General features: G+C 49.6%; 1 protein-coding gene across 1 annotated transcript; it reads right to left on the reverse strand.

Moving 5' to 3' along the window:
* Window positions 1-25019, reverse strand: Myh6 (myosin heavy chain 6). Its single transcript, XM_045153940.1, has 37 exons — window positions 24819-25019; window positions 23498-23641; window positions 23102-23258; window positions 22980-23007; window positions 22621-22732; window positions 22317-22409; window positions 21442-21505; window positions 21091-21189; window positions 20349-20452; window positions 20121-20259; window positions 19387-19655; window positions 18939-19109; window positions 17233-17542; window positions 16581-16651; window positions 15187-15274; window positions 14980-15097; window positions 14713-14836; window positions 14348-14484; window positions 11693-11948; window positions 11344-11586; window positions 11039-11215; window positions 10575-10720; window positions 10351-10441; window positions 8292-8681; window positions 7605-7731; window positions 7396-7514; window positions 6957-7153; window positions 6339-6522; window positions 6009-6174; window positions 5785-5909; window positions 4472-4780; window positions 3966-4169; window positions 2236-2361; window positions 1859-2134; window positions 652-747; window positions 409-543; window positions 1-24 (listed from the first exon to the last, which is right to left on the reverse strand). Exons 1-37 carry the CDS (start codon window positions 25017-25019, stop codon window positions 1-3), a joined length of 5820 nt encoding a protein of 1939 aa, XP_045009875.1.
* Between the last annotated feature and the right edge of the window lie 1546 nt (window positions 25020-26565).

The raw sequence follows: 26565 nt of genomic DNA on the forward strand, positions 1-26565 counted from the left end.
TCACTCCTCATCATGCATTTTTTGCTGAGAAGGAAATAAGAGGTATGAGGGTCAGTGAACAAGAGGGTCCAGGGAGGAATCCCTAGGGCTTTCTGGGGTCTAAGGCAAAGGGAGAGGTTAAACCTCAGATATTTTGGAATGTAACATTAGGGGTGTTTCTAGTTTATAATACTGGACTGGGGTTGCTGTGAAGGGCTGTGGGGGGCGTTATCCTGAGTACAAGAGTGGGTTCTCAAGTCATAGACACTATCAGATCCTTAAACTGAGCTTATCACCCTGTGGTATGCTGCATACTCTACCTATTTATATATATGCATAGGAATCCAAATATTGCTACTGAGGGAGTCATGCAACTGAGGGACAATACTGATGTGGGGGTGACAAGTGAAGTCCAGGGGACAGACCCACCTTGGCGCCAATGTCACGGCTCTTGGCCCGCAGCTTGTTAACCTGGGACTCAGCAATGTCCGCCCGCTCCTCGGCCTCATCCAGCTCATGCTGCACCTTGCGGAACTTGGACAGGTTGGTGTTGGCTTGCTCCTCCTGTGGGAGGACACAGGGGTTGGGAGGAGGTGCGAGGGGGCCTGGGCTCCCAGTCTTCCAGCTCCCTTGAGTTTCTCTCCAGGCCTCCGTCTTAGCAGAATCACTCACCGCCTCCTCAGCCTGGCGCTTGTAGGCCTTGACCTTCAGCTGCAGCTTGTCCACCAGGTCTTGAAGCCGCAGAAGGTTCTTCCTGTCCTCCTCTGTCTGAAGGCAGGTGGAGAGGAGAAGTCAGGTTTCGGAAAGGAGCCGATGTAATCGCCATTCCATCCTCCCTCATTCCACTCTTCTCCCAAGGCCTCATGTCAAAGAGGGCTCTACTGTTTTTTTTTTTTTTCTTTTAAATTAAGAATATATTTTGTATGGACACATCATGTGTTGGTATCAGCATTTCCTTCCTCCCTGCCCCCATTCTGCTAAGAGCCCTCCTCAGTGGGGTTGTTGATATTCTCCATGGGGTTGTGGGTTATGAATTGTGAGAGCAGCAGTCAGTCACAGGTGTGTGTGTGGGGGACGAGAGGTCTGTACTTCTAAGTTAAAGAGGATCCACCAAGAATGAGAATTGGGAGGCTGAAAGTGGGGAGGGGTGCTCAGAGTTTCATGTGTTATGTGGAGGCACATTGTCTGTTCTGGCCTCTATCTGGTGAACACAGCTCTCATCTGTAGCAACAAGCATGCTCATGGCCTGAGGTTCTGAGATGACAACCAGAAGAAGAATAAGGAAGGCAGGAGAAGGAAGTATTATCAATGTCCACATGATTTTAATTAACCCAGGGAAAAGACTCTGAGCTATGTAGACGGAATTTTTGGAAATCTTCCCTTTCCAAGGCTTTTCTTTCTCTTACTTGTCTCAGAAATTCCATGAAAGATCTCTGAGTCTATCCCATTATCTGACTCTCTTTTTGTTTGTTTGTTTTTCAAGGTAGGGTCTCACTCTAGCCCAGGCTGACCTGGAATTCACTCTGTAATCTCAGGGTTGGCCTTGAGCTCATAGTGATTCTCCTACCTCTGCCTTATCCTGAAGTTTTTATTGTATCACTTTGAATTACTAAAAATCTGGAGAAATGATGGGAAAAAAACCATTTTTCAGAAAGTCGAAGTAGAGTCTCCATTTACTACAGAAATTCATGAACTCAAGCTGAACTGCCTCCAAAGCATGTGAAAAAACCAACTCTATAGACGCACTTCAAGATGATGACAACTGCCTCAGTGCTGCCTGGCATTAACAAGGTGGCACAGCACGGCCCTGTGTGGGCTGGGAGGTGGGCTACAGCAGCCACTGACTGCCACCTACTCGGGATCTACACTGCCGCCGCACCTGGTAGGTGAGCTCCTTGATGCGCCGCTCGCTCTTCCTCATGCCCTTCACTGACTCCGCATTGCGCTTCTGCTCAGCCTCCAGCTCGTTCTCCAGCTCCCGCACCCGGGCCTCCAGCTTCTGCAGCTGCTTCTTGCCACCCTTGAGGGCGATCTGCTCGGCCTCGTCCAGCCGGTGCTGCAGGTCCTTAATGGTCTGCTCCATGTTCTTCTTCATGCGCTCCAGGTGGGCGCTCGTGTCCTGCTCCTTCTTCAGCTCCTCCGCCATCATGGCGGCCTGGGCATGGGAGAGAGGGGCACATCGTCAGGCCCCCACGCCCTCACTGCCCAGCCTAGGAGATGCTGGCCTGGAGTGGACACAGTGGGTAGGGGACTCACATCTGTGATGGCCTTCTTGGCCTTCTCCTCTGCATTCCTACACTCCTGCACTGCTTCTTCCACTTCCGTCTGGAGCTGGGACAGGTCTGCCTCCATTTTCTTCTTCTGGTTGATGAGGCTGGTGTTCTAGATATGGGGAGAGAAAAGTATTGAATATATGCTTTGTTATCTGATTCTACATCTTTACCCAGAGAAAATTGAAAATGACCATTTCTTTTTCAAAAAATTATTTTATTGGGCTGGAGATATGGCTTGGTAGTTAAGGCACTTGCCTGCAAAGCCTAAAAGCTCAGGTTCAACTCTCCAGGTCCTACATAAGCCAGATGCACAAGGTGGCACATGCATCTGGAGTTCGTTTGCAGTAGCTAGAGGCCCTGGTGCACCCATTGACTCTCTGTCTCTCTATCTGACTCCTTCTCGCTCTCACTCTCCAAAATAAATAAATAAATAAATAAATAAATAAATAAATATAAAACAATAGACAATATGTGTAGCTTTTAGGATATGCTTTGTTTTACCCCCAGTCCTTTTTGGTGCGTGCGTGTGTGTGTGTGTGTGTGTGTGGTGTGCATGGTATAATGTATATATTTATGTATGACTTTTATTTCCTTAAGAGTCTCTCACTGAACCTGGAAGTGTCGTTTTTTCAGCCAGGCTGGCTGACCAGCAAACAAGCCCCAGTGATTCTCTGGTCTCTGACCCCCATAGGACTGGGGTTACAGGTATATGTGGCTATATTCTTCTATGGTGCTGGGAATTGAACTTAGATGGTCTCAGGCCTCTTGGACTCTCATGCTTGTATGACAAGTGCTCTTATCTGATGAACTATTTCCCAGGCCCACTTTCTCGTTTCTTGCAAAAGTGAAAACATTTTGGAAATTATATCTAAAGTTATTCAGCTCCAAAGAAAGGCTTTGAACAAGAGGTCTGAGGTTCTTCCCTTAAGTAACATGGTTGTGTGAAAGAACATGACAATATTCCAAGAAAAATGGAAAAAAAAATAAAAATAATAATGTTTTAGAAATGACTATAATTAGAGAAAAATATAGTGAATTAAAGAAGTGGGTGCAAGGTCAGATGGTGTCAGTAATACCTATTCTAAATTGTGGAACAAAATTCCACACTGCAATGAAGGGGCACAAACACTCATTGTAGTACATAACTGAACAAAGTGCAGGTAGGGTGAGAGAAAATGGGGTCCTATCCAGAACTCAGTTGGCAAATACATATAGTTATGTTTCTTTGAATTCTCATCTTGTAAAAAAAATATTTATTTGCAAAGAAAGAGAGAGAATGAATGAATGTGGGCACACACCAGGGCCTCTAACCACTGCAAATGAACTCCAGATACACGTGCAATATTGTGCATCTCGCTTTATATGGGTACTAGGGGATGGAACCCAGGGTGGTTAGGCTTTTCCTTAAGTGCTGAGCCATCTCTCCAGCCCCTGAATTCTCATCTTCTAGATCAAGAATATCAAATACCAACTTACATCCTAATACTCCCAGATTTATGACTTGCAGCCATCACCAATCAGTCATAGCATGCTTAACTTTTAAGGAGAGAAGCTTTAACTTCTCTCCTCAAGGTAGTTGGTCTTGCAGCTGCTATGAACAGATGAGAGTTGACCCAAGAGGTCAAATAATGTGCCATCCTGGATGGACATGCTCACAACATCTGGTTTCTAAAGCTATCCTAGGCTCTGACACTCAGCAGTTGACCCTCTCACCTGGGAGTGCAGCAGCTGCACCCGCTCACTGGTCTCGATCAGCTCCTGCTCAGCCAGCTTCCGAGAACGCTCTGTCTGCTCCACCACAGCGCGCAGCTCCTCCAGCTCTGCCTGCAGCAGGTTGTTGCGCCGCTCCACGATGGCCATGTTCTCCTTCAGGTCATCGTTGGCTCGAACTGCATCATCCAACTGAAGCTGGGTGTCCTATGGGGAAAACATAATGGGGAAAGGCCTAGCATATCATCACACCATCGTTACCTCCCATTTGGAGTCTGACACATACTATGCCCCATCCATAACTTCTTGTCAGCAGGAGGATAAGGGCACATCCCACTGCCTGTTCTCTAGTTCTGAGGCTGGACTATTCCAGGACATACTGTTCCTCACACCTACAAATCCAGGAGGTAGCTCCATCCTCATATTAGTTAGCCCATTTTCCCACTACCCCTCTGGGCACCCCAGTTATTTCAACTCAACTCCCTTCCAAAAGCCCTAGCTCCTTTTACTTTCAGGTGGGCTTGTGCAATTTTCAGATGTTTCTGGGCCTCTGAAGCTGTCCTATTGGCCTGACTGAGCTGGATCTCCATCTCGTTGAGGTCTCCTTCCATCTTCTTCTTCACCCTCAGGGCCTCATTGCGGCTGCGTGTCTCTGCGTCCAGGGAGGTCTGCAGTGACTCCATCACCCGCAGGTGGTTGCGCTTGGCCTGCTCCATCTCCTCATCCTTCTCTGCCAGCTTCCTCTCGATTTCTGCCTTGATCTGGTTGAACTCCAGCTGTGAGCGGAGGATCTTCCCTTCCTCGTGCTCCAGGGAGGCCTGAAAGAAGGAGAGGAGTCAGGTGGGCAATGTGGGCTCAGGGCTGGGTTCGGGGAGGTGTGAGAGGTGCCAGGCATCAGCCAGGACTGTAGCCTGAAGAAGAGATGGGGTGGTGGGCTCTGCACTCCAGGATGCTGTGGGGAAGGGCTAGACTCCCTGGGCTTCCTAATTCATTGGCCTTCCTCTGAAGGAAAGAGTTTGGAGTTCTCCCTCCAGATCCTTGGCACTAACATAGCAAGAATTTTTGACCCACCTAAAAATCACAGATTTTCAGAGATTTCTGTAATGACAAATTAAAAGCTTATTTTCCCTCATCCTTTAGAGAGAAAAACTAAAAGGCCCAAACTGGGACTGTTTTTAGCTTCCTAAAAATGCACAGTAACAATAATCCAGGTATGGTGGCACACACCTTTAATGCTAGCACCCAGGAGGCAGAGGTAGGAGGATCACTGTGAGGTCAAGACCACCCTGAGACTACATAGTGAATTCCAGATCAGCCTGGGCTAGAATGAGACCCTACCTCAAGAAAAACCAAAACAAAATTCACAGTAAAAATAGCTAATACATATCCAGTGCTTGAGTGTGTTACCTCACCTGATCTTCGTAATAATCATACATACAATCCTATGAGGTATGTATATTTATATTTTATTTTCTGGATGAAGCAGACAGGGCCTCAGGCCAAGTTTCAAACTTAGGTCTTTTGGTTCTGCAGCCCATGCTCCTCTTCCCATTGTCTGAGCAGTTATTATGATGGCCAGATTCAAAACTCAAAAATCCTGGTGGGAAACAAGCCTTCTGGCCTAAAAATCAGATTGTGATATTGTCCTATGTAAGAGATAAGAGACCTTGGCTTTAGACACAGTCATAGGTGGTGGGTAGATGACCTTGCCCTCAGAACAGAAGTTAATGAATTTTGTCTTGGAGACATGGAAATTCCTAGGTGAGCATGAGATAGGAGATAGCAGGGAAGACAGGGCCATGCAGGGAGCGTCAGCCCTCACCTCAGCCTCCTCCAGGGCAGACTGCAGCTCCAGCTTCTCCACCTCCAGCTGCTTGCGGATCTTCTCCAGCTCATGCACATTCTTTCCTCCTTCTCCCAGCTGCTCAGTCAGGTCAGAGATCTCCTCTGAAGGTCAAAGAGCCGGAAAGCTCAAGCCTGAGTTCCTGTTGGCCCCACATGAAGACATGGCCCCTGTGGTCCCTCCCTGCCTCTGGGCCCACACACCTTGAAGGTTCTTGTTCTCTCGCTTGAAGGTCTCCACGTGCTCCAGGGACTCCTCATAGGCGTTCTTGAGCTTGAAGAGCTCAGTGCTGAGGGAGCGCGCCTCCTTCTGTGAAGACTCCAGCTCTGACTGCGACTCCTCATACTTCTGCTTCCACTCGGCCAGGATCTGTGGGGGACAGGTGCAGCCCTGGGTCCAGCCCATGTCCAGGGCTTCCTCAGGCCCCTCACTTGGGTTTAGCCCCTCTCCTTTCTCTAAGAAGAGCAGCAGTTGTCTTGAGCTGGCACAAATCCCCACTCCAGCATTGGCTGCAGCCCCCACCATGGGCCCACCTTGTCAAAGTTCCTCTGTTTCTTGTCCAGGGCTGCAGCAGCGGCATTGGAGCGTTCCACATCTACCATCAGGTCTTCAATCTCATTTTGTAGCCGGTGCTTGGTCTTCTCCAATGAGGAGCACTTGGCGTTGACGGCCTCCACGGCCTCCTCAGCATCTTGTAGCCTCTGGGCCAGCTTCTTCCTGCCAGGGGAGAGTATGTGACTCTTCTTGGGATGACCCTCTTTCCCTGCTTTTGATGAGGGAGCCAAGACTGCTGGTGCTTAGAACAGAGCCAACCAGCACAGGGTGCCCAGGCTCCTACATACATGCAACAATCTGGGGGGCAGTGCACCTCACCCCCAACACCAGGATGAACGATGACAGTCCCTCTGACCAACAAGCTTTTTGCTCGTCTTATACGTGAGCATCAGGTATAACCCGGGCTAAAAGCTCATCCGTCACAGGAAGTGGGATCAGATCAGGTCGCAGGATTCAGGCTTTCTAACAAATATCTCTATTGCCTACTGGGCTGCCCTATCCTTCTCTTCTCTTATCCCAAAGTTATTTCTTATACCCTGACTGTCTCCACCCCAGATCCTCTCTGAGAATTAAGGTGGGTGCCATCTAGTGCTCACTTGGCCTCCTCCAGCTCCTCCGTCCGCTGGATGGCATCTGTCTCATACTTGGTTCTCCACTGGGCCACCTCTGAGTTGGCCTTGGACAGGACACGTTGCAGCTCTGCCTTAGCTTCCATCTCCTCCTCATACTGCTCCCTGAGCAGGTCACAGTCATGCCGGGCTGACTGAACTGCATGGGCCAGAGCATTCTTGGCCTGGGGAGAGGTGGGCACCAAGAAGGTGAGTAGAAATCTCAGACCTCTGTTTTCTAGATTCTAGTTACCTAGTCAAGCCCCAGTCTCTTCCAAATGAAGTGAATCTTACTGTTTTACTGAGGAGGCACTTATCAGGAAGACAGGTTAACTACCATCGTCAACCTCCAGGTACGTTTCTGGAGTTGAGGTTCATGGCCAGGGCCACCATCAAGCCTGTCCCTCTTCCCCCAGCTGGGCCTCACCTTGCCCTCCTCTTCCAGCTGCCTTTTGAGGTCCTCCATCTGCTGGGTGTAGGACAGCTTCCCTCGGGTCAGCTGAGAGATCAGAGCCTCCTTTTCTTCCAGTTGCCTAGCCAGCTCTCCTGGAGGTGGAATGAAGTGTTCGTGGGCCATGGAAGATGTCAACCCAATCTCTAACCAGGGCAGGCTCAGGGATGATGCGGGGTACTGACCATTCTCTGTCTGCAGCTTGGCTCGCTGGGTGGTGAAGTCGTTGAGGGAACGCTGGGCCTCTTCCAGTTTCATGCGGTACTCATTGGCTTGGTCCTCCAGGGTCCGGGACACTTTCTCCAGGTTTGCCTGTAGGCAGCAATGGACAGAGGAAAAGTGAATGTGGGAAAGGGTTAGACTGGCAGGGAGAAGAGGCTGTTTGGAAGAGATCACAGGAAGGAAGAGCTGGGGGGTGGGGGAGGGAAGCACAGAACGTAGGAGGGTGGCAGGCAGCATGGAGGAAGCTCTGTTGAAAAGAGAACATGGATTAAGGAAGAATGACCCCAGCATCACCAGAAATAAAAGGCAATATAAGGAAAGGAGGAAGGTGAGAAGGTCCATGTGGGCTGGGAGTAGTGGCTCATGCTTCTAATCCCAGCACTAAGGAGGCCGATGTAGGAGAATTGCCATGAGTTCAAGGCCAGTTTGGGCTACAGAGTGAATTTCAAGTCAACCCTGGCTAGAGTAAGACCCTACCTAAAATATATGTGTGTGTGTGTGTGTGTGTGTGTGTGTGTGTGTGTGTGTGTAAAAGCTAGGCCAGGGCAGAGTAGAGGAGGAGAAGACCAAAAGGAATGAAGGGAGTGAGGATAATAAGAGATGTCAGAGAGAGGACAGGAAGACACAGCTATGAGGAAGAAGAGGGCAACCTTGGCCTTGATGATCTGCTCCATGTTGGAGGTGACGTCATCCAGCTCCAGCTTGAACTCGCTCTTCTCCTTCTCCAGCTTCTGCTTCACCCGCTGCAGGTTGTCGATCTGCTCCCCCAGCTCGGCCACACTGTCCGCGTGCTTCTTGCGCAGGGCCGCAGCAGTGGCCTCATGCTGCAGCGTGGCTTCCTCCAGGTCCCTCCGCATCTTCTGGAACTCAGCCTCCCGCTTCTTGTTCATCTCGATCTGCACAGACGTGGCCCCGCCAGCCTCCTCCAGCCTCTCGCTGATCTCCTCCAGCTCTCGGGACAGGTCTGAGCGCAGCTTCTCCACTTTGGCCCTGGCTGTGCGCTCTGCCTCCAGCTCCTCCTCCAGCTCCTCTATGCGCGCCTGGCCCGGGACACAAAGGGCTCAACCCACTGCCTGGACCCATCCGTTGAGGTCCCCACCCAAGACTCCAAAAAACTTCCAAGCACTCAGGGGTCTAGCAGTGGTTTTCAGCTAGAGATAATTTTGAACCCAAAGGGACAGTTGGCAATATCTGGGTGCATTTTTAATTATCATGACTTGGGGATGGTGCTACTGGCATCTGGTAGGAGAGGCCAGGGATGCTACTCAACACCCTATGATGACCCTCATAAGGAGAATGGTTGAAGCCAAATATTTGAGGATTTCCTGAAAACATCCAGACAGTCTGAAGATCTACAGCCCCTAGTGCTGAAAATATGTTTAGAGGGGTATCCTGACATCTCATCTCATGTATATATTCACATAATTCTACTCCACTAACCATAAGAATGGAAAATAGGCACTTCTTGTATTTTCACAGAACAATCCAATAGCATTGTAATATTTGAGTTAACTTCATTCCTTACTCTTCAGGGATTGCTTATTGTGTATAGGGTTGGGTCCTAGCTTGCAGCTCCCTTCCATGCTAGGTACAAGGTAGCATAGCAGGGGTCCTCTTCTTCATCATGCATCTATCTCATTGTCATGGACCTAACCTTGGTCATGACTAAATTGGGAGAATGCCCCCATTTAACCTTTTGATCTGTTTTCCAGGAAGGGAAGGACTGGTGGGATTCCCTTCTTGTGAGGTAGTGGACAGACTTCACAGACTACAGGGCAGATTCTGGGAGTAGGAGGGAGAGGACCTCTACCTCTGCTCCCAGGTGGAGGAGGTGAGCTTGTGCACAGGGCCTGGGTGGGGAAGAGGGAGAAGCTACAGTTCAGTGCCAAGACCTGGTGAGGATAACAACACTATTGTCCTTAAGAGGGCAAAGAATTTGCCCTGACTCATGGAAGAATACTGGGATAATGGCTCAATATTCTTGCTAAAGCCAAAAGGTTGTACCTGCCGGGCGTGGTGGGACACGCCTTTAATCCCAGCACTTGGGAGGCAGAGGTAGGAGGATTGCCATGAGTTCGAGGCCACCCTGAGACGACATAGTGAATTCCAGGTCAGCCTGAACTAGTACAAGACCCTACCTCGAAAAACAAAGAACAGAACAAAACGAAAGTTTGTACCCAAGAAAATGGGAACACAAATTACATATTAAGGCAGGCTAGCCTTACTAAAGCAAACCAGTCCAATTTTACATATGACAAGAGAATCTGAAGTCCAGGGAAGGTAGGTGGCTGGCTTGAGGTGGTAGAAATGGACTGCATTTCAGGGGTGCTTATGGTTTCTTGTTTGGGTTAGAGGTAGGATTGATATGAGTAGAGTATGAACAGAGAAGCCCATAGCAAGGAGCTCCACGTATAGGGAGAAAAGGAAAGATTAGAGGAAAATCAAGTCCCTTCACTTGTCTTACAGCAGAAGGGCTATGAAGCAGAGTGTATCTTAGAAAGAGAAGGCTGTTTAGAAGGTACGATTTTCCCCCCAACTTGCTCTGCTGAGATGATACATTCTTGTTCTATGAAGGGAGGGCTAGTGTTCCTGTAAGTCAGGGATTGTTGGGTCTTGGGCTGCCTGGAGTTTCAGATAATGTCTAGAGCCCTAAACAGCTCCCAGAGCCTCTGAGCACAGAGTTCCCTTGGACTACACTAAGAAGTTCACCTGATTTTCTTTCAGTTTCTTTTGCAGTTGAAGAGCCAGTGCCTGCTCATCTTCAATCTTACTGTTCTGTTGGTTGATGTCAAACTCCTTCCTGGAGGAGGAGGAAAGGGCAACTGGTGATGTGCCTTCCTCTGGGCCCATCCTCTTCTCTTGCCCCCTGACTGCAACCTGTGACCTAGCTACTGGGCTTCCCACTAGCCCCTTGTGGCCACCACAGGGCATACTTCTTGAGCTTTTCTTCCAACTGCTGTTTGTCATTTTCCAGGTCCATGATGCTCTCCTGGGTCAGCTTCAGGTCACCCTCCAGCTTCCGCTTTGCCCGCTCCAGATCCATGCGCACCTTCTTCTCCTGCTCCAGCGAGCCCTCCAGCTGGTGGAGAAAAGTTAAAAAATAACAGAAACCAGAAAACCAGAAACCCAGTGTGTGGTCTTCTGCTCCATCTTAAATGTGAAGTCTAGTGGAGCTGAAGCCAAGCTAATAGAGAAATCCTGCAAGCATAAAAGACTCAGAACCCAGCCTAATGAGAAACTACAGAGGGGATGGGGAGAGAGAGAGAGACAGAGAAAGGGAGCGAGAAAGAGAGATTGCCAAAGTCATAAAGGTTAGAAGCAGGGATGAGAATTCCTTCATCATGGCAGTAACTGAAAATCTTAGTTTGAGACATAGAGCATGACTTTCATTACTCACATCATCCACCTGCTGCTCCAGCTTGACCTTGGCCTTGGTCAGGGTGTTGACCTTGTCTTCCTCAGCCTGAAGGTCATCCAGGGCCTGCTGGTGGGCCTCTTGCAGAGCTTTCTTCTCCTTGGTCAGCTTGGCAATGATCTCGTCCAGCCCAGCCATCTCCTCTGTCAGGTTTTTCACCTGCCAAACAAAAACCACATCTCCTTTAGGGTCAACACTCAACATCCTGGGGCCACCTATAAGGACCTTCACAACAAAGACCAGAACTTCACCCGAGTCTGCTCTCAGCCACAGAGAGCTGGCCTCACCTTGTTCTCTGTTGCATGCTTCTCCTTCTCCACCTTTGCCAGGGTCAGCTCCAGGTCATCGATGTCCTTCTTGAGCTCAGAGCACTCATCTTCCAGTTTGCGCTTCTTGGCAGTGAGCTCTGCGTTCATCTCCTCCTCGTCCTCCATCCTCTCGGTCATCTCCTTCACCTTGGCCTCCAGCTGGATCTTGTTCTTGATCAGCTGGTCACAGCGCTCCTCTGCATCATTGAGGTTGTCTTGTTCCTGGGAAGAGCAGGGGAAGAAACTGGTGATTAAAGAGAGAAGAGATGTGTGGCCTCTCTGCCCTAGTGATGTCATGGACTCATAAGAGCTAGTCATGTGACCTCACCGCCTGCACTTGGAGCTGCAGGTCATTCTTCTCCTGCAGCAGGGACACCATCTTCTCCTCCAGCTCCTTGCGGCGAGCCTCAGACTTCTCCAGGGTGTCTTTGATGCGCCCGAACTCCTCCTTCATGGTGGCCATCTCCTTCTCTGTCTCTGCGCTCTTTAGCAGTGGCTTGATTTTGAAGTAGAGCTTCATCCATGGCCAGTTCTTGACCCCCATGAAGGCCCGAATGTTCCACTGGATGACCAGCAGGGCATCCCTGCAAGGAAATGTGGAGGCAGGGAAGAACCCTATGAAAGAACTCTTCTCAGTCATGAGACCACTTGCAATGGCTTTGTTCATTTAAGCAAGTTTGCAGGCTCCAGGCACAGGAGTCCAGACTTGTAGCCTCACTTCCTACATGCTTGCCATGTAAACCCAGGATTATGACCCTTAACATGGAGTTTCTCAACACGGATTCATGAATCAGTTAATACAGCAAAAGATTAGGGTATTTCTGCCCTGCTGGGGCAGTAGTAGCCATGGAATCCCTACTTATAGTGTCTAGCATGCTCAGTATTTCTGGCATATCTATATTGGTTTTTTTTTTTTTTTTTTAAGGTAGGGTCTCACTCTAGCCTAGGCTGACCTGGATCTCACTCTGTAGTCTCAGGCTGGCTTCAAATTTACAGCGATCCTCCTACCTCTACTTCCTGAGTGCTGGGATTAAAGGCATGCACCACCATGCCCAGCTCAGTGTTTCTATCCAGTTTCATGAGACAGTCAGATAGGTTACAAATTATGTGACATTTTACAGCACAGAATCCCCCCCCCCCTCTCTCTCTCTCTCTCACACACACACACACACACACACACATACATACATACATAATAAAGCATTAAAACAAAATGTCTGTCCATGAACTCACCACCTGGGCAAGAGCTAGAGCCTTACTAGCCATTGAATCTACCTTCTCCTCTCTTTCTTGGGCTTTTATCAGAAGCAGTCACTGTTCTGACTCTTGTCTTTCAGTCTTTACTTTTTCAAAAACTATTTGAACATATAAATGTAACTTTAAATAATGCATTGCTGGTTTCACTATTATGGAGTGCTATAAAGACCATATCATACTCTATGTATGCTTCTGTGGCTGGCTTGGATTTACTCAATGATACCCCCCCACTTTTTTTTTTTTTGGTGTTTCCAGGTAAGGTTTCACTCTAGCCCAGGCTGACCTGGAATTCACTATGTACTCTCAGGGTGGCCTCGAAGTCACAGTGATCCTCCTACCTCTGCTTCCCGAGTGCTGGGATTGAACACATGTACAACCATGCAATCCAGCCAAATGATATACTTTTAAAGTTCAAACATATTATACCATGTAGTTGTAGTTTGCACCTTTTTAAAATTTATTTACTTTTTGTTTATTTTTATTTATTTATTTGAGATCAACAGAAAGAGAAAGAGGCAGGTAGAGAGAGAGAATGGGCGTGCCAGGACCTCCAGCCACTTGCAAACGAACTCCAGACACATGAGCCCCCTTGTGCATCTGGCTAACATGGGTCCTGGGGAATTGAGCCTCGAACCAGGGTCCTTAGGCTTCACAGGCAAGCACTTAACCACCAAGCCCTCTCCAGCCCTAGTTTGCAACTTTTTATTGCTTTACAATATTCCACCAAATGGCCATAATACTATTTAATCATTCCCCTTTGGATGAAAACTTGGGTCATTTCCAGATCTCTATTCTTGGGATCAATGCTGTGAAGATACTTTGTTTTTGTTTCTCATGGCATATATGTGAAAGAGTTTCTCTGTGGTAATGTATTCAAGAAAGGAATTAAAAATTAAAAGTATGTAATTATTAAACTTAAAAAAAGAATATAGCTATCCCAGCACTTGGGAGGCAGATATAGGAGGATTGCTATGAGTTTGAGGCCACTCTGAGACTACATAGTGAATTCCAGGTCAGCCTGGGCTAGAGTGAGACCTTACTTGAAAAAAAAAAAGAATATAGCTGTGCAGATGATTCAGTGGTTGAAGGTAATAACTTGCAAAGCCTGAGTTCAATCCCCAGAGCCCATGTAAAGTCAGACACAAAACGTTATTCATCTGGCATCCATTTGCAATGTCAAGAGACCCTGATCACCAGTGTGCACCCATGTACACACATACATGCAAATAAATAAAAATGAAAAAAAGATTTTGAATTGTTTTCCAAAGAGGTTGTGCTAATTTACACACCTATAAACAAACAATAGGTCACATTTCATAAATGTTGTCAATATAATTTTTAAAAATGATATCTCATTGGAGTCTTTTAAAAAATAGTTTAAGGGTCCCCCCCACCAAAAAAAGCAGAAAAAACCGGATGTGGTGGCATATGCCTTTAATCCCTGCACTGGGGAGGCAGAGGTAGGAGGATCACCAGCAGTTTGAGGCCAACCTGAGACTACATAGTGAATTCCAGGTCAGCCTGAGGTAGAGTGAAACCCTAACCCCTTTACCACCCCCCCCAAAAAAAAAGTAGTTCAAAATGAGATCCATAGTGGTGGAGTAACTTGTCCACAACAGCTGGCGAGGGGCGGGGTCAGGATCTGAACGGAGGTCTTCTAACTAGTTGGCCCTGCTTGTCTACCTGCTATGGCTCCGATCCTGTTTCTCTCTCCCTGCAGCCTTACCTGCGTTCCACAATCTTCTGGAACTCAGTGCGCATGAGCTGGCCCCGGGCCTGGGCCTGGATGCGGGTAATGATGCGGCTCAGCCTCTCATCTCTCATCTCTTCCAGGAGCCCCAGCAGCCCCGCCTTGAAGAACACCTGTGGGCAAGAGTGGTGTATCCAGAGTGGGAGAAGATTGGGGGAGAATACTTGATGGGCTCCCACGGGACCCAGTTCTTGTGCATTCTAGGTCCGAATTTGTAATTGCAAACATGAGAGGAATGATGCCTGGGTTCCAGCCAGAGAAGGGAGACCGTCCACCTGATCTCTCAGCTGCTTCACTCCATGTGGCTGCTCTGCAACCACCCTACAGAGCTCAAGACTCACCTTGGTGTGACCAAACTTGTACTGGTTGTGGTCAATGTCCAGGGAGCCCAGCAGCTTCTCGGCCCCTTTCCTGCTGTCAATGAACTGGCCCTCAGGGATGGCTGCTGGGTTCAGGATTCGATACCTGGGAAGGGAAGTGCTTGGAGCCACCTTCCTTCTGCATGCATCTGTTCTGCCTACAGAATTTCAGGGCTCCCACAGACCCCCCACCTCCACCGAGGCAGCCCAGGCGCCCCTGCTCCCTGAGCCCTGGGCACTCCTGCCCACCTCTGCCGAAAGTCCCCATAGAGGATGCGGTTGGGGAAGCCCTTCCTGCAGATGCGGATGCCCTCCAGCACACCATTACATCGCAGCTGGTGCATGACCAGGGGGTTGTCCATCACCCCTGTGGCAGGAAAGGAGGACAAAGGGTAAGCCTCATGATAAGTGCATGCCGCACATCCTCCCTAGATCTAAGCCTTTCCCATGTCTCACCTGGAGCCTTCCGCTCATTGGGAATAAGGCAACGTACAAAGTGGGGGTGGGTGGTCTTCAGGTTTGCCATCAATTTATTCAGATTCTCCTGGGGTAGATAAGAACAGGGAATTAGGAGTCACAACAATCTTCCCTTAGGTCTCTGAGCCCCAGGTTGCAGATACCCTGGCACCAGGACCACCAAAGGGAGGCAGAAAAACCAGGAGTGGTGTTGCATGCCTTTAATTCCAGCACTTGTGAGGTAGAGGTAGGAGGATCACCATGAGTTTGAGGGCCACTCTGAGACTACATAGTGAATTCCAGGTCAGCCTGGGCTAGAGCAAAACTGTACCTCGAAAAACCAAAAAAAAAAAAAAAAAAGGCAAAAGGAAGGAATTGTTGTTTTTTATGTTGTCAGTTCAGGCTTTTGTAGAATTTACACCCAAAATGACCACATAGCCCTACCTTCTTTCCCTATCTGTTGCTTAGCAGATTCCTTCTAATTGAAATATTCCCTACTGAGAGAGGAAAGAAGCTCTGGAGATTCAGGAAGTCAAGTCTGGGAGACTTGAAACTTAGAGGTCATGCAACCACTCCCCAAGGTTATAGGAGTGATAATAAATGACAGATCATGACCAATGTTAATAAGAAATTGAAACAGCCTTGAGAGATAGCTCTGCAGTTAAAGGTGCTTGCTTGCAAAGCCTGAAGGCTCAGGTTTGATTCCCCAATGCCAATGTAAAGCCAGATGTACAAGGTGGCACATGCATCTGGAGTTCCATGGCTGCTGTGGAAGGCCCTGGTGTGCCCATTCTTTCTCTGTCTGCCTCTCTCTAAAATAAAATAAAATAAAAACTTAGAAGAAATTGAAACATTCCTTCTTGGGTATAGGAAGCAGACTCAGGAAGTCAGCAAGTCTGGGAACCATTGTGGGACGCCTCACTAAGGCTATTAAAAGAGAAAATAAACTGCTTGGGGGTAAGCCTCTCTGGTTGAGCTGCCTGCAAGTCATGCGGTGATTCGAGACTCACCCACCAGCCAGTCTCCAACTATCCGAGCTGCCTGCAGGTTGGGCAGTGTGCTCCAGAGCTGTGGCTTCCTGAGCTGTGACCTATGCTGAGGTGGGCTATTTGGTGACACAGTTGCCTTTGAGTCAGCTATGGCTTCTGCAAGCAACCCCCACTCTGCTCAGTAAGTAGCCCTATCAACTCATTGTCTCACCAGACTTGTTTTGGTGTAACCATACTTTGGTCTGTTGTCTGCATCCTATCTGGGGTGAAGACGTTTATTTGCATCACCCCAACAAAAACTTTCCCATGATATTGTCCAAACTGAGTTCATAAGGACAGAATCTTGTGTTCAAATGGCTCTGGGCTTTCCCGTTACAGGCGTTCTGGCATCTCTAGGTCTCTTACCCGGTGGAGAGCAGACACTGTCTGGAAAGATGACCCCTTCTTCTTGCTGCCTTTGCCTTTACCACTGTCACCTAATAACAAGAGAAGGAATGGTGACCTAGAGCTTGAAACACGGTGCACTCAGGCAGGAGCCTAGCTCTGGCTCTCAGGAGCTGAGTGACTTTGTGCAGGCTATTTTCCAAGCTTTGGTTTTCCATGAGTATGGAAGTAGCCACTGCTAAAAGCTTGACAGAGGACTGGCTAGGATCAAGCCTGTAAGTTAGTTCACCAGGAGGCCTAGCCCGACTCCTAGCCTTGCCCATCATGCTATCTTTTGTTTTATTATACTTCATTTTCATCTCAAATGACACCTCTCTTCCATCTCTGAGCTGGAGGCTCTTCTGTCCTACCATTTACCAGTGATCCTCTCAACATGTGTTAAGTATTACATGCATGGTTCTGTGCTGGGCCTCTGACACACATGACCTTAGTGACCTCCAGTTGCTTTCAGGCCTGAGGAAACAGATATGTGCACCAATTTACATAACATAAAGTGGAAAATGGCAAGTACTGCAGGTGAGGTGAAGATGGACTATGGTGTGATGGACTCATGGACCCCTCTACTGTCTCTGGACGTACACCTTCAGAAGTCCCCTGTCCCACTGCCCCTTACCAGCATCAACAGCAGCATAGGAGGAGAAGAGTGTAGCCATGAGCTTGAGGGAGGACTTCTGGTATAAGCCCACTACTGTCTCATTGAGTGGGTCTTTGTTCTTTTCCAGCCAGCCAATAATGTTGTAGTCCACTGTGCCAGCGTAGTGCACCAAAGAAAAGTGGGCTTCCTGCTTCCCTTTGACATTTCGGGGCTTCTGGAAGTTGTTGGACTTGCCCAGGTGGTTGTCATACAGCTTGGCCTTGAAGGTCATGTCTGTGGCTTTGGGGAACATGCACTCCTCCTCCAGGATGGACATGATGCCCATGGGCTGAGGGCAGAGAGTGGAGGAGAAATAAGAATCATCAATTACATGCCCAGGCTTCCAGAGTCCTTTACATTGACAAGAAGAAGACTCTAAAGACCAGTATTGCTAGTGGCCAAAGGAACTTGTGCTGGTGCCATGTACCCCAAGATATGAAGCCAATATTCCTGGGATAAATTCCATTATCTCTGTGTCTGACTGACTCACATAACCTTTATCTACCCCAGTGGATCCAGCAAATAGTACCCCTGATTACCCCTCAAGCCCTGCAGTGCCTATAAACAGTCCCCTTTCATCCAAGGATCACTGCCCCAGAGGACTGACAAGGCCAGGGACAGATGTGTGTCTAAGGAACAAGATCTCTGTCTAAAAGACATTGGTAGCAATTCAAGGATTAGCTAAAGGGATCCAGATTTTGTGAAACTCCATGCCCTTCAAAGAATATGGTTCTTGGCATATTATGGAGCTGGAATCTTTTTTTTTTGTTTTGTTTTTTTGAGGTAGGGTCTCACTCTGGTCCAGGATTAACTCTGTCATCTCAGGGTGGCCTTGAACTCATGGCAATCCTCCTACCTCTGCCTCCCGAGTGCTGGGATTAAAGGCGTGCACCACCACGCCCGGCTGGAATCTTTTTTTTTTTTTTCCACTCCAGGGCCTCCAGCCACTGCAGATGAACACCAGACACATGCACCACCTTGTGCTTCTGGCTTGTGTGGGTACTGGGGAATCAAACCTGGGTCCTTAAGCTTCACTAGCAAGCACCTTAAACACTAAGTAATCTTTCCAGCCCGAGCTGGAATCTTTTTGAGAATTGGAGTTGGAGCCTGTTTCTCTAGAAAGATTCATGTATACATGCACAAATGTATGTGCACATACTTTTTTTCCTATATGGTTTTAGGGAATTTTGAGGCCTATGAAAGATGAGAACTTTGGTTTAGAATCTGAGTCATGACTCAAAGCGTGTGGGAAGCTCCCATTTTTAGGGGTAGTGAATGGCTTGGTGCAGGCTGGATATGTAGGAATGTAGCTTGTGCTAGCAAAGGGTAGAGGACACTGAGGGGAATCAGCATGTGCATAGAGGGCCCACCCACTGCTCCCTCATGCCCTCAGTGAACAAGGGAGGGCATGGAAAGCCTCCATTTAGCTTAGGATATTTCCATGAATCATGCTGCTTAGGGGTATAGAGGAGCCAGGAGTCAATGGGAAGTGTCCACTACACAGATTCAAAGGAAGGAAGGGGCTCTTCCTATGTGCTCTCATAACCTCACAGTGGGTGAAGCTGGGTCTGGAGAGGGGCTAGAGATTGTGGAGACTCTAGTTTCTCAAGGGCAGAAAAGAATGGGTCTATTGCTTTGTCTGGGATGGTAGAGGAAGGGGCTCAGGCAGCGAGGCCAGGCAGCACCTTCTCAATGAGGTCGATGCAGGCCTGCAGGTCCATGCCAAAGTCGATGAATTCCCACTCGATGCCCTCCTTCTTGTACTCCTCCTGCTCCAGCACGAACATGTGGTGGTTGAAGAACTGCTGCAGCTTCTCGTTGGTGAAGTTGATGCACAGCTGCTCGAAGCTGTTGAACTGCAGGGTGGGGCGGCCAGTCAGGCAGGCGTGTTTGAGTGACCATGCTTGCCAACCTTGAGCTGTGCCTTAGCACCCTGCCAGAGCTCAGCAGGGGCACGGGCAATCCCCTTCTGGGTCTGGCTCTGGGTCTGAGGACAGGGCAGTGAGTGGCTCTGTCACTCATGGTACCTTCTGCCCTCTTGCCTGGCCCGTGGCTGGCCCTCCACACTGGCCCGCACTGAAGAAGTAAGTGTGTGAGTGATCATTCTCCCTCTCCCAGGGCTCTCTGACTCACATCAAAGATCTCAAAGCCAGCGATGTCGAGGACTCCTATGAAGTATTGGCGTGGCTGCTTGGTCTCGAGGGTGGCATTGATGCGAGTCACCATCCAGTTGAACATCTTTTCGTACACTGACTTGGCCAGTGCCCCAATAGAGTAGTACACCTGCTGTACACTCTGCCCTTTGGTGACATACTCATTGCCCACTTTCACCCGAGGGTGGCACAGGCCCTTGAGCAGGTCAGCTGAGTTCAGCCCCATCAGGTAGGCAGACTTGTCAGCATCTGGTTGACAAGGAAATGGGAGAGAAAGCACTTTCCACACCTCCCTTCTGCACCCCAACTAACTTCTGGTTAGTGTGTCTGTGGTGGACATGGGAGGACTCCCTTTCTGCCCATCTTCCCATGCTCTTATCCCTCCTTATTTCTCAACCCATCCCTGCGTCCTACAAGCTCAAGGTTCTCCATGGATGGTGAGCAGTCCAAGGTCTGGCTGAGCTCTAACAAAGGAGGGCGCCTGGAGGTCAGGCTGGCCCCGGAAAAGGCAGTGTCCCTGACCACCTGCTTCTCAGCTTCCTCCTGGTTTCCTTCCAAGCAAGTCAGCTGCCAATGTAATTCCTTAAGACTTGTTGAAAGAACCTCTGGACACAGGTGGAAGACTCAGCACCTAGTCCCTGTCTTCAGCACATCAACAGATCCCTTCAGCCTAGGCAGCACCTGGGTCTTCTCAGCACTTCCCCCCTCTCACACCTTCGGTGCCGTCAGGCTCTGCCTGCTCCTCCCGCTGCTTCTGCTTGAACTTCATGTTGCCATAGTGCATGATGGCTCCTGTCAGCTTGTACACACCGGCTTTCTCCTCTGGAGTGAAGCCCAGCACGTCAAAGGCACTCTGGAAAGGGCAAGCCATGGGGGTTGGTGGAGGGGGACCTAGGAGCTCTCAGGAGCCCCCACACAGCCTCCTCAGCCTTTTTAGCTCACATCAGTAGCCAAGAGTTCCTCAGAGTCATCGATGGAGGCCACAGACACCTCTCCCTGAGACACGAAGGCATAGTCGTAGGGGTTGTTGGTGACCAGCAGCATGTCTGTGCGGGCGAGGGAGGGCAAGGCGGGAGCAAGGGGGGTTGGAGAGAAGGCAGAGAAAGGGAAGGAGAGAACAATGGAGGAAGAGAGGGCAGGGAGGAGTAAAGAAAAGAATCAGCAAGGGTCAAGGAGGGACTCCAAAAGAAATTGGAGCATAGAAAGGGGAACCCAAGAGAGGAAGACCCAAGGTCCAAGTGAAAAGGAATTGGGATGGGGAAGCAAGTAAAGAATAAAGTTAGGTCAGGCATGGTGGCACATGCATGCCTTTAATCCCAGTGCTTGGAAGGTCAAGGTAGGAGGACCAGCCCGAGACTACATAGTGAATTCCAGGTCAGCCTAGGCTACAGCGAGACCCTATCTCAAAAATAGAACCAATACCAAAACAGAAACAACAACAACAACAAAACCTTAAAGAGGAGAAAAAACATGCCAGAGGAGAGTGGAAAGAAGCAAAATGAAGAGCAAGGCACTGGATAGTACTGCAAGAGTGAGTAGAAGAGTGGGAAGTAGGGAGAGGGCAGAGGAAGCAGAGGAAGCAGAGGGAGGAGGGAGCAGTGATGTGGGGTGGGGAGAATGGGGTGGAGTCCTCCACAGGTGGGTTCTGGGCAGGACACAGGGCAATGGAATGGGCTGGGCTCACCCAACAGCTCTGGCTTCTTGTTAGACAGGATCTGGTAGAAGATGTGGTAGTTCCTCTCAGCCTTTAGCTGGCAGATTACCCGGGACTTCTCCAGGAGATCTGAGGAACAGAGAAGGGAGGAAGCCAGGCAAGACAGAAGAAAAAGATCATCTAAAGGGCAAATATCAGAACAAGAGGCTCCCATAGCATAATGCAGAGTACCCCAGGGAAGACTGAATTAAATAAAGGAGTGTGCTGAAGCCATGGGGCAGGTGTAGGCCTGGACAGAAGGCCGAGGGAGTGAGAAGACGAGGCTGTGCAGCCGGGAAGGGGGCGAAGAGGCCAGAGGCAAGCACCCCCCGCAGCACTCACAAGTCTCTATGTCTGCAGAGGCCAGCTTTCCAGTGGCTCCAAAGTGGATCCTGATGAACTTCCCCTGTGGGTAGATGGGATAGCCTGAGAACTTGCCAGAGGGACAAAATAAAATGTTGAACTTCAGCTTAACCCAGAATGTTCTGAATGGTTCTGCAATGTAATTGATCTATTTTGTGTTTAGCATCAGTAACAGGGGAAAGGACTTCCTCCCCACACCAGTGCCGAGGGTCTGAGTGGAAACAGCTTTGTAGAATGCCCCTGATTTGTGTCTTTCATATCCTTCATCCTGCCATGTTCTATGAGGCGGATATTGTTCCCCTGCTTCACAGTGGAAGACCTGCTGCTCAGGGAGGTGTGGGGACTCACTGAGCATGTGAAAAGTCAGGTTTTGGCTCCGAAGCATGAAAGAGCTAGGGAAGCGCTCATGAGAGAAATTGAAAGTATGACCCAAAAGCATTGTTTCTTAGCTGTGGACAGCCGTGTAACTTTCCATCTCTTTCCTGGGTTCCCAGAACACAGGAAGCCAGGCTAGGTTGGGGGGATGGTTTGGAATGGTGTGTGTGCATGCGTGCATGTGTGTGTGTCCTTAATGATATCCCCAAACCAGATACAGTCCAATTAGTTGAGTGTATTGACAATTGGCTAAATAGTAACTCCATTTTCTTGTCAAGTTTTTTTTTTTTTTTCAAGTAGGGTCTCACTCTAGCCTAGGCTGACCTAGAATTTCACTATGTCATCTCAGTGTGGCCTTGAACTCACAGCGATTCTCCTACCTCTGCCTCCCGAGTGCTGAAATTAAAGGTGTGCTCCACCATGCCCAGTTCTTGTCAAGTTTGGATGAGGCCACTTGGCAGTGTATAAGAATTACTTACAAAGCGGGAGGAGTTGTCATTCCGGACAGTCTTGGCATTGCCGAAGGCCTCCAGAGCAGGGTTGGCCTGGATGATCTGGTCCTCCAGGGTGCCCTGTCAAAGGAGCAGGAGAATGAAGGCTCATCTTTCATCTACTTTCAGAGGGTTTTGCTTGGCAGAGGTCCTGGGAAGTGTGGTGGGGGGCTAGTGGTGGTGGGTCTTCAGGCCACCAGTCTGCCAGAAGGGTTTCCTGTATTGTGCTGGCCCTCAGAAGCCCTGCTCTGCCCCTTGCCCCTTTTCTACTGAACCTGTGGGCCACATTCACCTTGTTTGCATTGGGGTTGTCCTTCTTGCTACGGTCACTTATGGCTGCAATGCTGGCAAAGTACTGGATGACACGCTTTGTGTTCACAGTCTTTCCCGCTCCAGATTCTCCGCTTGAAGCAACAGGAACCAATCAGAACTCAAGATTCCTACTGTTACTGATACAGAGCTAAGCACTCCACACTCTTCCCTTTCCAGGCTAGGCCAGATTCCAGAACTGCACAGGATTTGTTCTCTAATAAGAGCTCAGCTCCCCACGTCCCCAGGCAATCACAGCCCAAAGGCTATCCCCACCTGCACCCCAGGAAATAGCTTTAGCACCCCAACCCTAAGACCCTGTGGTGGATAGTGCCTGCTTACGTGATGAGGATGGACTGATTCTCCCGATCTGGAAGAGAGAAGGAGAGAGGCAATGGCGTGAGGTCTGAGGGTCCAGGTGGGGGCTGTGGTTGAGGAGACGCAGGTCAGAGCTCCATCCTCACCTGTCAGCATGTACTGATAAGCGTTGTCGGAGATGGAGAAGATGTGAGGAGGGGCCTCACTCCTCTTCTTGCCGCGGTAGGCAGCCACCACCTCAGCATTGTACACTGGCAGCCACTTATAGGGGTTGACGGTGACACAGAAGAGGCCTGAGTAGGTCTGGAACAGGAGACAGAGCCAGCATGAGGTTGGTAAGGGGAGCCTGGGACTGTCAGTGGTGGCAGAAAGGGTATTTCTAGTCACTGCTCTATTTCTGTAGCTGACCAGGGGTTGGCAGAGGGTGGGGAGGCTGGGCCCCTTGGGAGAATCTCTATCTACTCTGTTTGTGAGAGACCCATTGGCCTACTTGGGCCTCTGTCCAGAATGGGGAGTGCCTGAAGTGTATAGTAACCGCTCACGTAGATCATCCAGGCTGCGTAGCGCTCCTTGAGGTTGTACAGCACCGCGGGCTCGTGAAGGAAGGTCAGCATGGCCATGTCCTCGATCTTGTCGAACTTGGGTGGATTCTGCTGCATCACCTGGTCCTCCTTCACCGTCACCGTCTAGAAAAGAGCAGGACTGGTAAGATGGGTGATCACCTGTCGAGCTTTGCCAGCTCACGGCTGCCAGCCTTGCACTCTTGTTTTCACCAGGACACAGCCCTGACTTGACATTGCTCCCTTAGTTCCTGGCTGACCCAAGCTCTAGATCCCTGCCCCATATCAGCCCTATGAATCATTCCCCATCATAGCTTTCCTACCCACTATTTCTCCCACTCTAGAGAGGGCCTAGGACTCCTTTCCCTTGCCAGCTCCCCAGATCCTGTCCAATGATCACGACCTCTAGTTCCCACATTTTATGCATCTAACAGCAAAGCTGGGGACTGGCAGCTCTCAGATCTGCACACACTTTACCGTGACCCTAGGGTTGTCTTTGGGACATAGTCTTTAAGGGCACAATTACTCCAGGAAAACCTTACTCCTCTCCCCTACTGGAAAAGTAGCTCATCTCTGACCTTGCACTCCCCATCAGTCATGGTTGGAGTGGCTTGGGATCAGTCAATTTGCCATGCTCTGATGCCATTAGATCCTGCCAGTAGGGATTTTGGTATTTTTTTTATATAGTGGAGGAGGCAGTGTCTCAACAATTAATGATGTGCCTGCACAGTGACCTGTAGAGGCGGAACTGGCTCAGAGTCAAAGCTGCTGGGGATTGTAGCCCATCACTCCACACCTCAGTGAGAAGTAACATTTAGCCAGCAAGCCTGGGAGGCACACAGCTCGGAATCCTACTGGTGATCCAGGGTAATTTTCATGACCGGTGTGAGCAGCCCAAGAGCAGAGGGTCCTGAGTGCATCACTGGCCTCTGGATGAGTGTTCAGAGAAAAGTTCAGCTCTTTATGTGCATCTGGGTCTGAATTTGCTCTTGGTTTGGGCAAAGATAAGTTTAGAAAATGTGTAATGCTGTGCCCTCTCTCTCCCTCTACAAGACCTCTCTGAGGAGAAGGACAGGGAGCCCCACTCAGCCTCCAACCCAGCATCTTCTCTGGACAGGGCCTGCATCCGTGAGATGGTACCTGCTGCATCTATCTATTCAGGGCCAACTGAGCAGGCTTGGATTCTGGGGTCCTCAAGGGAACAACATATCCACACTCTTCAACTCCCACTACGGGTGTTCCCACTTGGACACATTGCCCCTCAAACCCGCCCTCCTCTGCCTTGCTGCTGTGCCTTACATACCTTGCCATTCTCAGTTTCAGCAGTGACCTTGCCCCCCTCACGGGACACAATCTTGGCCTTGACAAACTCCTCTTTGTCATCAGGCACAAAACACTCAGTGCGGATGTCAAAGGGTCGAGTTTGGGCCTCTAGCCGCTCCTTCTCAGACTTGCGGAGGTATTGGGCTGCTGGCCCAAAGTCGGCCATCTGGGCATCTGTCATCTTGTCACACTGTTCACGAGTAGAGAGAGGAGGGATCTGTTACTCCTGTTGTGAACCCAGCTTCTGCGAGTATCTTGTCCTCCTTACCCGACCCCTGCCCTGCCTCCTCCACACCAGATCCTACCGCTCTCCCCCTCCCCATGATAGGCACCTGCCTGGGCCCATCCTCTCCTACTCAGAGTTCTGCTCCCCTTTCCTCTAAGGCCACCTGAAGGAGGATCCTTGAAAGGGATATGCATGGGGTAGGTTGGCTAACGTGTGCCAAGGGAAGGTACTGAGCTTTTCAAAGGAGAAGCAGAGGCCCAACAACCTGACTTGTAGGAGAATTTTATCCTGCTGTTGACAGAGATAACCGGGCTCATTCTCACCTGGTTATCTCTTCACCGAGAATCTTGAAGGTGCCACAGAGATGCAACTGGGAAAAATGAAGAACAGATGGGAGAATGAACAATGGAGGCAGACTAGCTAAGAGATGGAGGCTCAACCCAAAGATCGAGACTCAGGGAGAACAGACTCAGGGAGGAAGGCAGAGGTGGGAGGCAGAACCAAGGGACAGAGGCTGGGTATGTAGCTCAGAGCCAGAGTGCTTACCTAGCATGCACAATGCCTTTTCTTTGAGCCCCAATACCATGACATAGAATGAAAGGAAGAAAAAAAATGAAGAAGAAAATGAGGAAGGAAAGGAGAGAAAGAAACACAGAGCAAGGAGATGAGAACACATAGCCTAGACAGAAAAGCAAGGGAAAGATAGGGGAGAGGCATGACTGAGACCAGTACTGACAGACTACCAAGTAAGACAAAACCAGGACACAGAGAAAGACGGTGTCCGAAGGAGAGTGAAGAAAGGAAGAGTGGGTAAAGAAAAGAGGCGTCTGGTGTTTCCCCTCTGTCAGTAGACTTTCTTATGCTAGAAGAACCTGTGGGAGTCTCCAACTGACCAGCACCCCATTCCCAGGGCAAGCAGGATCCCTCAAAGTGAGGGCAATCTAGACTGGCTGTAGAGGTCCCTCCTAAATTCCCTCTTACCTTGGCTGGAGGAATTGCAGTCTGTTCTCAAAGCTCTGGCTCCTTTATATCCCCTTCCCCTGTCTGTGGCCTAAATTTGGAGTCCTTCCGGAGGGACCCTCCCTCCCACCTCTTTCCCCATCTGGCTCCTCCTCCCTTGATCCCTTGGCTCTGGAGGTGACAGGAGAAGAGCAGAGTCCCCAGGTTTGCCCATGAAAGGTCTGTTGCCCCGGCCCCTCTGGCTCTGGGGCCTTTTTTTAGTCCTTGGTCACATTCCTCCTCCCCCAAGGGCCGATGGGCAGCTAGAGGAAAGACAGGACCTTCTCATATCACCTCCCATGGTCCTTGCCTTGGTTATTTTTAATCTGAAGGGTGAATTGAGCAGACTGGATGAGGGTCACCTTTTTCTGCCATCAATGCTTGTCTGCTACCTCCCTCCTACCCCTGACTCACAGACTCCCTTCCCTGGCTCCATACCCACTCCTTTCCACCTTGGCTGTCCTTGCACAGCCTTGAGGTTGCGGAGAATGTCCTACTCTCA

This window comes from Jaculus jaculus, chromosome 7 (genome assembly GCF_020740685.1).
Source record: "Jaculus jaculus isolate mJacJac1 chromosome 7, mJacJac1.mat.Y.cur, whole genome shotgun sequence".
Taxonomy (NCBI): Eukaryota; Metazoa; Chordata; class Mammalia; order Rodentia; family Dipodidae; genus Jaculus; species Jaculus jaculus.

Excerpts from the sequence above, each read along its gene's own strand:
- Myh6 (XM_045153940.1), bottom strand. The coding sequence starts at position 25,019 with ATGACAGATGCCCAGATGGCCGACTTTGGGCCAGCAGCCCAATACCTC. Across the intron at positions 11,587-11,692 it reads TGCAGCTCCAAGTGCAGGCG|GAACAAGACAACCTCAATGA; the intron begins GTGAGGTCACAT and ends TGCTCTTCCCAG. Across the intron at positions 11,216-11,343 it reads AGCATGCAACAGAGAACAAG|GTGAAAAACCTGACAGAGGA; the intron begins GTGAGGCCAGCT and ends TTTGTTTGGCAG.